This window comes from Vanellus vanellus, assembly GCF_965231255.1.
Source record: "Vanellus vanellus genome assembly, chromosome: 2".
NCBI classification, from domain to species: domain Eukaryota; kingdom Metazoa; phylum Chordata; class Aves; order Charadriiformes; family Charadriidae; genus Vanellus; species Vanellus vanellus.
Window position 1 is genome coordinate 127,848,006 of NC_138906.1, and position 12,813 is coordinate 127,860,818.

At 42.5% G+C, this 12,813-nt stretch overlaps 1 protein-coding gene across 1 annotated transcript; it reads right to left on the reverse strand.

Moving 5' to 3' along the window:
* Positions 1-522: 522 nt before the first annotated feature.
* Positions 523-3,458, reverse strand: RPS20 (ribosomal protein S20). Its single transcript, XM_082479055.1, has 4 exons — positions 3,299-3,458; positions 2,125-2,224; positions 1,290-1,363; positions 523-746 (listed from the first exon to the last, which is right to left on the reverse strand). The coding sequence occupies exons 1-4, from the start codon at positions 3,299-3,301 to the stop codon at positions 564-566; spliced, it is 360 nt and encodes a 119-aa protein (XP_082335181.1). The 5' UTR covers positions 3,302-3,458; the 3' UTR covers positions 523-563.
* Between the last annotated feature and the right edge of the window lie 9,355 nt (positions 3,459-12,813).

Sequence of the window (12,813 nt, forward strand, 5' to 3'; positions counted from 1 at the left end):
TTCCACCTTAGTTTTGTGACTCTACATGCAAGTCTAAAGACAGAACTTGCAAAATTCAACATATTCACCACAAATGATGAAGTTTTATAACTAACATCCTCAGGACCCTTTGACAGCACGGGGGGGGGGGGGGAGGGAGGCGGGGAAGCTGAGCAATCTAAGTGTTAGTTCAGCCTTGCATAGCAAAAACTAGTAATTGAAAACTTGGTAATTTACCCCAACATCAATTTTAATGCTACTGCTTGTCTGGGTATAGAGTAAGATCTCAGCCAAAGTTAAATCCTTTATGGAAAATATGTTTTTAATAATTTAAGTGCTGCGCATCCATACAGTCACCAACCTCCAACAAAATTACGATGCCAAAGTTTTATCTTCCTGATGTTTACAACTGGCATATTCTTCCTTAGATATCATACAATCCTCTCACAGAGCATTATGATTATGATCTCTGTTGTCCTTCTTCATGAAAATCATCATAGAGCTACCCCAGACTCTTGGCACACATATAAAAACAAACAGTGATGAAAACTTGTAAATGAACTTTATTCAACGATGACCGTCATTTAGGCATCGGCAATAGTAACTTCAACTTCTACACCTGGTTCAATGCTGATGGAAGTGATCTGCTTCACAATCTCAGAAGGGCTGTGTAAGTCAATGAGCCGCTTATGGATACGCATTTGGAAACGATCCCAGGTCTTGGAACCTTCACCACAAGGCGTCTTCCTCGTAGTGATTCGCAGAGTCTGAAGAAAAATCATAAACAGCGTATTTAGTTGATGCATACAGAAGACTAACCTCCAATCAAATCAATCCACCTGTTGAAGGCCAGGCTGGATGGGGCTTTGAGCAACCTGGTCTAGTGGGAGGTGTCCCTGCCCATAGCATGGGGGGTGGAACTAGATGGTCTTTAAGGTCCCTTCCAACCTAAACTATTCTATGATTCTACAAAAAATACTGTATAGTATCTATGTCATTGGAAAGTTAGTTCTTAAGATGTATTCTACTGATGTTAACACTTCTTCCCTATATTCAATTTAATTTGAAAAAAAAAAAATTAAAATAAATGCAGGGACAGGAAATGTCCATGTTCAACATGTTCTGCACTGAACAGTTGCCTGAAGTGTCAAAGCAATTTGTGAAGTCACTATCTGTTTACACTGGGTCACCCTCAATTTAGTAGTACTGCTTTTCATCTCAATTAAGAAAAAAAAAAAAAAAAAAAAAAGATGTTTAAAGAGTACATTTGCAGAGAAACAAACTTTTAAGACAGGAAAAGTGTTCAGTACCTTGGTGGGCATGCGAACGGGTCCTTTCACCTTCAGGTTTTTTTCCTTAGCGCCTCTGATCAAGTCAGCACAGACTGAAAAAAAAATACAGAATAGCTCAGGTTTGTGAGTACTTTTTTTTTTTTTTTGGCTTGTTTTCTTAAGTGAAAATTTCAAACAAGATGTTGGCTCAGAATAGCGTATGAAGTGATCATTGCCATTCATTTTAAGGCTTATCCTCATAGCCAACCATGTGTAAGTGGAAGTGTTACACCATGGTGCGCAAAATCATGTTACAACAGTAGGCAAACGCCATTACTACAAGTTTAAGCTGTATTTAAGCTGTTATCAGCCTGAAGATCCTGCATCAAACAGTGATTCTACAACATTTACATTATATGATTAAAACACTGGCAAAGCCAGTTCCTATACAAGATTAAATGATTTCTTAAAGAATGTTAAGCTTCTAAATGAAACACTTCATAAGAAGAGTGACAAAATATCAACCAAGAAACCAGTGCCTTTCAGTTCGTATATATTCAAATAGCAACAACTAAAACCCTGATGAAAACTAAAGGGAAGAAGCTATTAAGTTAGTAATTATGACATGAAGTTTTCAGCATGATGAAAAACCCCAACACTACCTTGCATTAAAAATTAAATTAGAATCTACTTGTCAGTGTATGAAGCGCTTTGGGTTGACTTTGTTAGCCAAGCCACATACAAACAGGCAAACACTAACATCTTTAATTACAACTGTTTTCAATACATTCTATTTTGCAATACGTTATATCATGTATATCGTTCATTACTTAACAAGCTACCCCAGTTAAAAAAAAAAAAAAGTATCACTCACCCTTCTCAAGTGATTTTACATTGCGACTTGTCAAAGTAATTCTAATGCGATGAATTGCTACCTCTTGTTCCACAGGTGCTTTGCCGGTATCTTTAAACGCCTAAAACGTTGAAATTCCAAGTATCAGACACTACAGTCAACACCAACCAATGCTACCCACGGCCTCTTAAAAACAGACTTCTAGAGTGTAAAGAACAACTTAACTATGGGATTATTTTATTCTACTGACTAGTAGACATATCCAAAGGGTACAGTGGCATGGAAGAAATGGTGGGACCAGAGAGGAAGGGCAAAAAGCCGTACCTGCTCTGAGGAAAAGCAATTTTTTTAGTGTCTAACTGCATCTGACAGTGGGAACCTACAAGAACATCCCTCCCTGGTTTGCTGACACACAGCAGGCTGCCCCGTCATGAACACTCTTCACCCTCAAAAATAAAACAAGTTTTGATTTCACGCATCTTACAACTTAATGAATTAAATAACAAAACAGCAACAACTTAAACATCGGGAACAAAAAGGGACAGCTGGCCAGAAAGATTAATTCAGCCACTCAGGGGGGTGATTTGAGGAGCTGACGCAATTAAACGCTTGCAAATAACTGGGCACTGATGTAGACCAAGCGAGCTGATGAAAGAAAAGCGAAAATACGGGGGAAAGCAAGCCTTTAAAAAAACCCGTGGATGAAATAAGGTGTTTCTCACAGTGCTGAGACACTACCTGCCGGCATCAACTGGCGCACATTCCCTTAATAAAAGCCGTATTTTAAGTGCAGACGCACGAGGCCTTGCCGCTACCCCTCCCGCCGGCCTGCGCTGCCCTCCCCTCCTCTCCGCCCGCGCCTCCCCCGCTCCCGAAGGGCCGCTCCGCGCGGAGGGAACGCCGCGGCCTGCTGCGCCCCGGTCTCACGGGCGGGCCAGCCGGCTACGGGGGGGGTGAACCGGCACCAAGGCCCCAACAAGGCGCTGCGGGAGCAGAAGACCCTTTAGGCCCTACCCCCCCACCCGACCCCCGGGACCCGCATCCCTGCCCCGGGGCCGAGGCCCAGGCAGCACCTGAGGGCCGGCACCAGCGGAGCGCACGCGGCCGCGCGGGCCTAACGGCCACGCGGCGCCGTCGGTGGCCCCTCGGCCCCTCTCCCCCTCCTCACGCCCCCCTCTCGTGCCCCCCGCCTCACCATGGCGGCAGCGGAGCCTTCCTGACCGACTTATTCCCGGGCGAGGGGTGGCGCGGGGCCCAGCGAACAGCGGTGAGTCAGGAGGCGGCGGCAGCGGCGCGGGTAGAGAAAGGCGCGGCGGCGGCGGGGCGCTTATATAGCGAGCGGCACCGCCTCCATCCGGGCGCTGCGGGACCTTTCACCCGCCGGGCCGGGACCCGGAAGTGCCGGGGAGGGGAAGTGGGGCCGGTTGGGCTTCATGCACGGCGGATAGCGGCGATCTTCACGGCGGGTAAAGAGGGTAGTAGGGGACCGGGAGCGGCTCTCTCCGCCCGCTCGGCCAGGCTCGGCGGTGAGGGGCGGCGGCGGCCGCGCCGCCGGCAGGGCTGAGCGCCGGGGCCAGCTGCGGGACGTGGCGAGGGAGCCGGTGTCCGCGGTGAGGGCGGTTCGTGGGGCCGCTGTACCCTCCTGCATCGGGCCCGCGCCCTTCCACCGCGGGCGCGCTGCGCTCTTCCGTGCCTTTACGGGTAGACTGCGGCTTTCTGCGGGGGGCAGTACCGGGCTCTGGCGTACAAGCGAGTCCTTATCGCTTCCAGGGAGAGCGAGCCCTTTCCCAGCTAAGCCTTTTTCTTTTTTCTCCTATTGATTTTTCTCTTTCCTCTTTTCCCCCTCTCCCTCTTTCCTCTTTTCCCCCTCTCCCTCTTTCCTCTTTTCCCCCTCTCCCTCTTTCCTCTTTTCCCCCTCTCCCTCTTTCCTCTTTTCCCCCTCTCCCTCTTTCCTCTTTTCCCCCTCTCCCTCTTTCCTCTTTTCCCCCTCTCCCTCTTTCCTCTTTTCCCCCTCTCCCTCTTTCCTCTTTCTTTTTAGTCATTGCTGAAAATGGAGACGGGAGAACAGAAAGTTTAAGTAAAAATGCCGCTCTTCGTTCATTCTTAAATTTAAGGACCTATACTAATTTTATTTATTGAAGTACATTATTCAGGTTGGGCATCGGAGGGATATTTTTTTAAATGAGAACAGTCATTAATTTGGCCTGGACACTGATAGCTGCCAGTCCCAAAACAAGCATTTTTCTGAGAGCATGCATGTTTCTAGTTACATCACTACCTGTCACATTTATTGAACTGGAGAAGCAGATGTTATATGTTATGAAGTGATGGCCTATAGTAAGGTCTGTGATTATATTTTGAAAATAAAATTTTAATTCTAGTTTGGGGTTTTGTCCGGTATTTGTAGGCATGTACAATGTTAGCAAAACTACTGCCACCTTTGGAAGCCTAGTAATTACTGCAGCTATTCAAAAAAGCCTGCTTGGTGTTTTTAATATGAACTTATTTTCGGCTGTCACACTGCACTTTATATATTTTTTCCCCTACCAAAGGCTTTATAGGTCTTCATACTGTCCTTAAACCTCATGGAATGAAGTTAACTTTTGTATGCCAATTATTCCACTGTGATGCTCAATTTCAGACTTGTCTTGCACTTGGATCATTTGTACTTGACCTTTAAAATCTCTGGTTTACTAGTAACTTCTTTGGACTAGATACTATATTCAGATAAAGCAGCTCCAACAAAAGTGGATATAGAAGTTGTCATCTTGTTGCTGCTTCCTGAAATGCAAGAAGGTCTTTTGCCAATGGAGATCAGTTTTGATGAACAGAAAAAACTGTTTTGATGATGGTCCTGGTTCTCTGGCCTCTTCCTCCCTGTAATGAAAGCAGCATTTGGTTCTAGTGGCTTGTTTTCTGAGCCATTTCACAATTATATTGACAATTTTGAACTCTGTTGTGGGTAAGGAACCCATGTTTACTCTATTACCAGCTATTTCAGCTACTTGTTGAAGAAATTTTCCATCTAGAAGTGTTTTATATGCATCACTCTTTAATACATGACCTCACACTGATCATGCTGAAACACTTAATTGTCCAATAATCCAGATTGTTCCCAATCAGCAATCTTGCTACATTATTTACTTAGAGCTTTTATGAATGTCCTTAGTGAACTTTATTTCCAGATAAAATATTGAGTAGCTTGCTGCCAAGAACTAATTCCTGTGGGATTCAATTAGAAATATGTCTGATTTCTCATTGATGACACAGACTTGTAACCTTAGTTTTAATTTACTTACTATGAACTATATGTGCACAACTATGACAGTTTCTCTGTGTCCTATTGAACAAGTTAGTGTACAAATGTGTTATGTCAACGCTGTTCCTATTGTCTACCAAAAGTATGCTGTGATTGCATGAGAAAAAAGGTCAATCTGAAAAGAGATATTTTCCCTGCATTTAAGCTGTGTAATTTAAATAGAATTTCCTCATTTATTTCTTGTTCCTATATCGAGAAGTCAGTTTGTTGTTTGTTTGTTTGTTTGTTTGTTTTTTTCCCTGGGATTAATGCAAGGTTGACAGTAAGTTCCTGAATTTGTTCCTTTCTTATGTTTTTTTTTTTCCTCATATTGGCACCACCTCAGCTTTCTTTGAGATTTTTTTTTTTCTTTTTTGAGCTTCCCCAGATTTCTCAAAGCTTATGGAAAATCCACATTAACAGCACACAAGTCTTCCTTTGCCAGCTCTTAAAATTCTTGGATGCAAGCTATCTGGAGCTGCTGATTTAAAAACCGCCTTACTTCTGTTCCTATGTTTAAGGCTTTCCTTAGCTATTGTTAGAATTTTCTGATATATGTTGTTTTTCTCCACAAATGTAGAACAGAAATATAGCTGAACTTCCTGCTTTCTCTGAAATACAACTTTTTTCTTACCTTCTGAATATTTTGTCATTCTTAGCTTCTTATTCATATTTTGCATTATGTCTGGTTTTCATTTAGTTACATACTGGTTTTAATGTAGGTTTTTCTCCCCAGCTAATACTAACAGTAGTTATGAGATTGTGAGATGTTTGTTGGCATATGCTTTTTTAGATGAAGCTTCCAGGAGTGTTTTCTTCATGTCATGTAATTAAGAAGATAAGCAATCAAGAAGCAAGACAGGCTTTTAATGTGACTTAGTAGTCTGTAGCAAAAACAATTCAATACTTAATTTCACGACTTATCATGCAGAATATTGTTCCATGTGCATTCATGACACTTTCTGACTTTATTTTGGTTTTTTTAATAGATTACTAGGGTTTTTTTTTCCCCCTTTCCTTTGACCAGTTTGTCCTTCAGGAACAGTCCTGAGTAATGAACTGAATATTTTGTTATCCATATATTTTCCACTAGCTTATAGTAAAACCAATTAGATTTTATTTATGATTCCAGATTAGTAACTCAGTTCCTATTAATTAAATGTGTATGTTTAGGGAGTTAGGTTCTTGTCAGGTTTGTGGTCATTGGCTTAATTTTAGTCCGATCATCTTTACTTTGTGCTAACTGATTGGTCACCTGATTCCTTAGCTACTTAATGCCATTGCATTTAATCTTGCTAAGTTTTGCTTGGGAAGGTTTGGTTTTTTTTTCCCCATCTGTGACAGGCTAAATCATACAGTTTTTTTTATCCAGAAAAGATGTCCCAATATTCTACAAATCTAAATCCATTTAGTCTAGATGTCAATTAACCGTCTTGTCTTCCTTTGTTCATGTGACATAAAGGATCTTTGAGGATATTTCCTAGATGTTCTTGTAGTGCTGGAGTGGTCATAATTCAGGAGTGGATCCTGGTATGAGTCTACTTATATGACTGAAGAGTTAACTGAATGAACATGCGCCTGCTGTCACTCAGCATCTTCTAAACTTCTCAAAATGAAAGCTTGTGCTGTCTTCTGGTGATGCACCTTTGGGTGGTTCAAAGGACAGAGGTATTCCCTGGGCTTTGCAAATTGGCTTGCGAACACCACTTATTCATTTGAGTAGATTTATTCTACTTATTTCACACAGGTGGCCTGTGGATGGTTTTGGCAGGGCTCACAGTAGCTTCCCTAAATCTGCTTTGTCGTTTTTCATAATGATTATTTGACGTGGGCAGCTCCCTGGAAGCTACCTGGGTTATGCTAGCCTAATGCCTCTAGTCTTTGCTTTCAATGGGGATTAACATATTGCCAAAATATTTTCCTATTTACTTGAAAATCACTTCTCCAAGGTCTTTGGGATCCAAACGCTCTTTTAAAGGTTTTGTTTGAACTTCTGGTCATAAAATACCTGTGAAGCAGGATCATACACCTACATCAGTAGGTGGTGGAGTATCTAAACCAGTCAGCAGCAATGCAATGAAAGCTATTTTCAAGCCTTTTAAGGAAGGCTTCAGCATCTGCTTGGTCTTACTTGTAGGTATCTGCTGATCCTCTTGTGTTAACTTGAAGTTACTCAGTTGTATCATGTTTCGGAACTCTCCTCCAAGTTCTTTGCTCAGCAGCTTGCTATTACCTGTTAAAATACCTGTGGCCTCTCTAGGTTTTGAACATCTGTATTTACTGTGTCTGCAGGTGCCTCAGCTATTGAAACTTAGAAAACCCAATGGAACTGAAAATATCACCTTTTAAGATTGATTTGTGTAGCTGGGTAGTTGATAACTGGCAACTAATGTTCTCTGCAGGTAGCAGGTGGACAGAATGCACAGTGCATCAGCACCAGTCTGCAGCTGGAGTTCTCATGTTGCACCTAGCCTGTCCACTTCACATTTTCTAAATTTTCATGCCAATTTTGGTATAAAGCTCACCATATAAAAATGCAACCCCCCTCAAAATACTAGGCTGTCTTTACCTTAAAAATTTCTCATGCAACCATGGAAAACGTGAACTAGATCCATGACTTGGAAAAAGAGCAATTGTACTTTGATGGAGTCCTTTACTGTTGACAAATGTTGCTGCAAGTATTGATTGTTAAGAGACTTTTTCAAGTGGACAACATGAACATCATAGTTATCACCACAAGCTCTTTGCTTTTGAATACGCACTGTACGCCTGACACTTGGCTTCTGATATCAGTGACCTGGATAGAGCAAAACTCCTTTGTCAGCCTGGTTTGCCTTGTTCTTCTGACGCAAATCACAATGACAAAAAAAATACGTAGTTGCTAATATGCTAGAGCATTTCTAGTGACACTGAATCTGTGATACATCACTGCAGTATGTCTTTGAACACTCAGGGTTGAAACAGGATTGTACATCTGGGCTGCTTTCAGGATGATACTGTTTGAATTTGTCCTGCTCTGCTTCAATCTTAAGATTTTTTTATTTTATTTTATTTTTCAAATTGATGAATTGTGTCTTCTCTGCTAGTCTGGAAGAATATTTCCTCTCCACTCCTTGCTCTGCAGATGTGATGCTTCTGTCAAATTTGTAATTAATGAAACAGCAACTTTTTGCAGAGAATAATTGTGCGACTCGCATGGTCTTGACAGCACCAAGGAGGTTTATTGATTAGCAACATGTAATTTGCCAGTAATCAGTGAACTATATATACAGCAATATAACAGAAGTCACTATATTAGATGCTTACAAAGTGTTCTAAGCACCTACAACTTTCTTACATACCCTTCTACAACTGATCCCACGTAAATATTCACCCAGTTCTATATGCACATCCCCTCTCTTGCAACAAGAATGCAGACTCCCGCTTTTGGGAGTGCAGATTCCCTTGTTTCTAAAGCCTTCTTGTTGGAGATGTGGGCATGTGTACCTGTGCAGCTAATCCACATGCTGGTGAAAGTGTACCCCGTGAGTTCCCGTACGTGTTCCTGAACAGTGGGTCCCTATTGCTATGCCTTACCCTGCCAGTCCCCCAGCCGGTACTGGGAGTGGGGTGGCAGCTACTTGCCATGTCTGATGGGGAGGATGCTCTCCAGCCCTAGAAGTAATGATGCCTACTGCTCTGGTGCTGTTTTCCCACCCAAAGGTTTCTTCTGACAATCACAAATTCTCTTGCTGCTTTTGGAACGCACATCTTTTCTCAAAAGGCTCTTGGTAGTCTAATCCCCTGGTTACTGTTTAATCTGGGTGATCATTGTCTTAAGCAAGCTTTGTTATTGTTAATTTCCTCTTAGCGTTATCAGGTTTTGGGCAAACATCCTCTCAGAACATGCCGATTTGTGTATTCTGTTCGAACACACTATTTACACTTACATTCCTACCGTATCATCTGTTGTTATCCTGGCCACATTACCAATTCCTGTACAAAACATCCCCAGCATCAGTCCAGTGAGAGCAGAACTAGCGGGCACACAAACAGAACTGGTCTTTCTGCATCCAGTTTTCATTTTGGAAATCACCTGGGAAGACTTCATGTGTGGAAAGGTTAATCAACTATAAAAAAAAGTGTATTCCAAACTACACAAATCTCTCCAATCCAGATTTGGCCATTTGGGGAAGCACCACTTAGCACTGTTTGTTGTTATCTGTTTTACTTTGAAAAAATAGACAGTTCAAGAAGACTGCAGTAGTTTGTAGCACATGTTGAAAAGTGGCATCTGCTCAAATAATATCCATGGAACTCTTTTTGAACATGGCAAGCTGTTATAACAACTGAATTGGAAATGGTTTCCAGGATGCAGGTGGCTTTGCTACACTTACTCACTGGCTTCTCTGTGGATGCTTTGTAATCGGAGTGTTTAGGAACTAGTGGTACGTGCTGGTGTGTATGGACTCTTGCAATACTGTGCTAATAAAGATTTCAGAGTTGTCTTCCCTCCTTATGTCTGCCTCCTGCAAAGACTTTGTGGAAGCTACCAGCAGCAGGGTGTTTGTATGGTTGGATATCTGTCCTTGAGGAAGAAAACGTTGATTAATTTTACAACAATTATGTTTACCAATAGATGTAGTCCACATATGTATCTGTCTACTGTTTTAGAACCCAGTTATGAAGTCACTGATCACATTTTTTTTCTTCCAAAGACCAGTTTAATCTAATCTAATTCTTTGGCGAGACAGAGGAGGAGGGAATTGTTTCACGGTGCTTGTGCTGCCTCTCTATTGTGGAGCAGGGATAATTTCAGGAATGATCCTGCCCTCACACTGCCTTACAACTAGAGGAAAAACTTCTCTTGATATAGAATGCATCACTGCATCATGTTTTGTTTTTTTTTTCCTTGAGAAGTTTTTCCTCATCCCTTTAAGATTAGTTTTCTCTTTGCAATATTCTTGATCCAACTGTTTTTCAGATGATGAACGTTTGCAAGCACAAAATTTAGCAAATGCTTGTCATGGATAATGAGATTCAAAGGAAGGGGGAACCACCGTCTCAATGGTGCAGGACTATTAGAGCAGGATATTACCTCGCATCTCAATTTTATCTAGATTACATCCAGGTGTCAGGTTGACTTCTGTGGGACTTGCAAAGAGATGCCCTTCCCAACCCTGGCATCTGTAAAGAAAGATTAAAGCCAATTCACTAATGTTTCTCCTGTTGTGACCTGACCCTCTGCGAACTAGCCAAGTTAAATTACTCAAAACCTGACAGAAACAGGAACAATAACATAAAACTTAGGACCTGGAACTAAAGGAGATACTGTGGTGTTGAAGATATGCTTTAGAAACAGGAATTATTAGCCACTGAGGAAATCATTACACTGTGATTGTTCAGAACAGCTGGTCGGATCCACAACATAACATGAAAGTGATCCAAGAGGCATCAAGTAAGTTTTGGTTTCAAAGGGCTTGCTAACTGCTCTGAAAAGCTAATGTGGCAAAGTGGCAGCTGCAGCTGAAATTATGAGGTTGCGGTAGGGGGGCAGGAACAACAATCGTAGAGTCTGTAATGTCATTTCGTAGAAGACCCAGCAGTTCTGTTTAAGAGAACAACTGACAGGAGAGTACAGCAAGCCTATTAAACTTGTCTTTCACCTAAATACACATCAGAAGTCCCTACTTTACTTGTAATGAGGACAGGGCTTGTACGTGAGCTTTCACACTAGTCTATAAAACATCATTGTTACAGTTACGGAATATGGTTTGGTTAGTCTCCCAGAAAAATAATATAAAACAGAAAATTATTTTTCCTCTGAAACAATTACTTAAATGTTGTAAGAACAACTATATGTAGATGCACACAATTACACTTCCAACATTCCTATCTCCATGCACAGTGAAAACTCAAGCAACAGGTTTTCCAGACGCAGATCATGGGGAGCAGTATTTTCTACTGGTTTAAAACAGAGGAAAAGATAGTATTAGCACTTAAGAGGGTTGTGGGCAAACATTCAATTTTTAGGCAAATAAAATTAATTATTGTCGTATACATAGAAAGTGGGTTTGAGTATGGTAGTCATGTCATCTGAAAAAATGACAAGAAAAAAAAAGTCATGTCCCCTGAAAAAATGACAAGCTGGCTGTGTGACAGAACTCAGAGGGTTGTGATCAGCGGCACAGAGTCTAGTTGGAGGCCTGTAACCAGTGGTGTCCCTCAGGGGTCAATACTCAGTCCAATTTTGTTCAATATATTCATTAATGACCTGGATGAGGGGACAGAGTGTATCCTCAGCAAGTTCGCTGATGATACCAAACTGGGTGGGGTGGCTGACACCCCAGAGGGCCGTGCTGCCATCCAGCGTGACCTGGACAGGCTGGAGAGCTGGGCAGAGAAGAACCTAATGAGATTCAACAAAAGCAAGTGCAAGGTCCTGCACCTGGGGAGGAAGAATGCAAAGCACCAGTATAGGTTAGGGGCGGACCTGCTGGGAAGTAGCTCGGAGGAGAAGGATCTGGGGGTCGTGGTAGACAGTAAATTATCCATGACCCAGCAATGTGCCCTTGTTGCCAAAAAGGCCAATGGAATCCTGGGCTGCATAGGGAAGAGTGTGGCCAGTAGGTCAAAGGAGGTCATTCTCCCCCTCTACTCTGCACTGGTGAGGCCACAACTGGAATAGTGTCCAGTTTTGGGCTCCCCAGTTCAAGAGGGACAGGGAACTGCTGGAGCGAGTCCAGCGAAGGGCAACGAAGATGATTAAGGGATTGGAGCATCACCCTTATGAGGAAAGGCTGAGAGAGCTGGGACTCTCTAGCCTGGAGAAGAGAAGGCTGAGGGGAGACCTTATTATGGCGTACAAGTATCTAAAGGGTGGGTTGAAGGAGGATGGAGCCAGGCTCTTTTCAATGGTTCCAAGTAACAGGACGAAGGGCAATGGGCACAAGTTAGAACACAGGAAGTTCTGTTCAAATACATGGAAAAACTTCTTTACGGTGAGGGTGACAGAGCACTGGAACGGGCTGCCCAGGGAGGTTGTGGAGTCCCCTTCTCTGGAGATTTTCAAGACCCGCCTGGATGCAGTCTTGAGTAATGTGCTCTGGGCAATCCTGCTTTGGCAGGGGAGTTGGACTAGATGATCTCTAGAGGTCCCTTCCAACTCTGAAAATTCCGTGATTCCGTGATTAATACTTGTGATTTTTTCAGCATTATGATTCATGTTTTTCTTTTAAATACAAAATATGTATGTTACAAAATAATCTTTCAATAGTTATGACTGTTAGATGTTTCTGAGAGCACCCAGCAGGTACTTCATTCTATCAATGGCCCCCTTCCCGCAGCCTTACAGCAGGTATATTCCCTTTTTGAGAGTCCCTTATGGAAGCAGAACTGCTTCTCACACACTCTTGTGAAACGTTCCTGGTGTG

What these genes read in the sequence shown, in the direction of transcription:
- RPS20 (XM_082479055.1), bottom strand. An exon ending in TGTAAAATCACTTGAGAAGG is followed by an intron (nt 1,364 to 2,124) that starts GTGAGTGATACT and finishes TTTTTTTTTCAG; the next exon opens with TCTGTGCTGACTTGATCAGA. An exon ending in CCGTTCGCATGCCCACCAAG is followed by an intron (nt 747 to 1,289) that starts GTACTGAACACT and finishes ATTTTTCTTCAG; the next exon opens with ACTCTGCGAATCACTACGAG.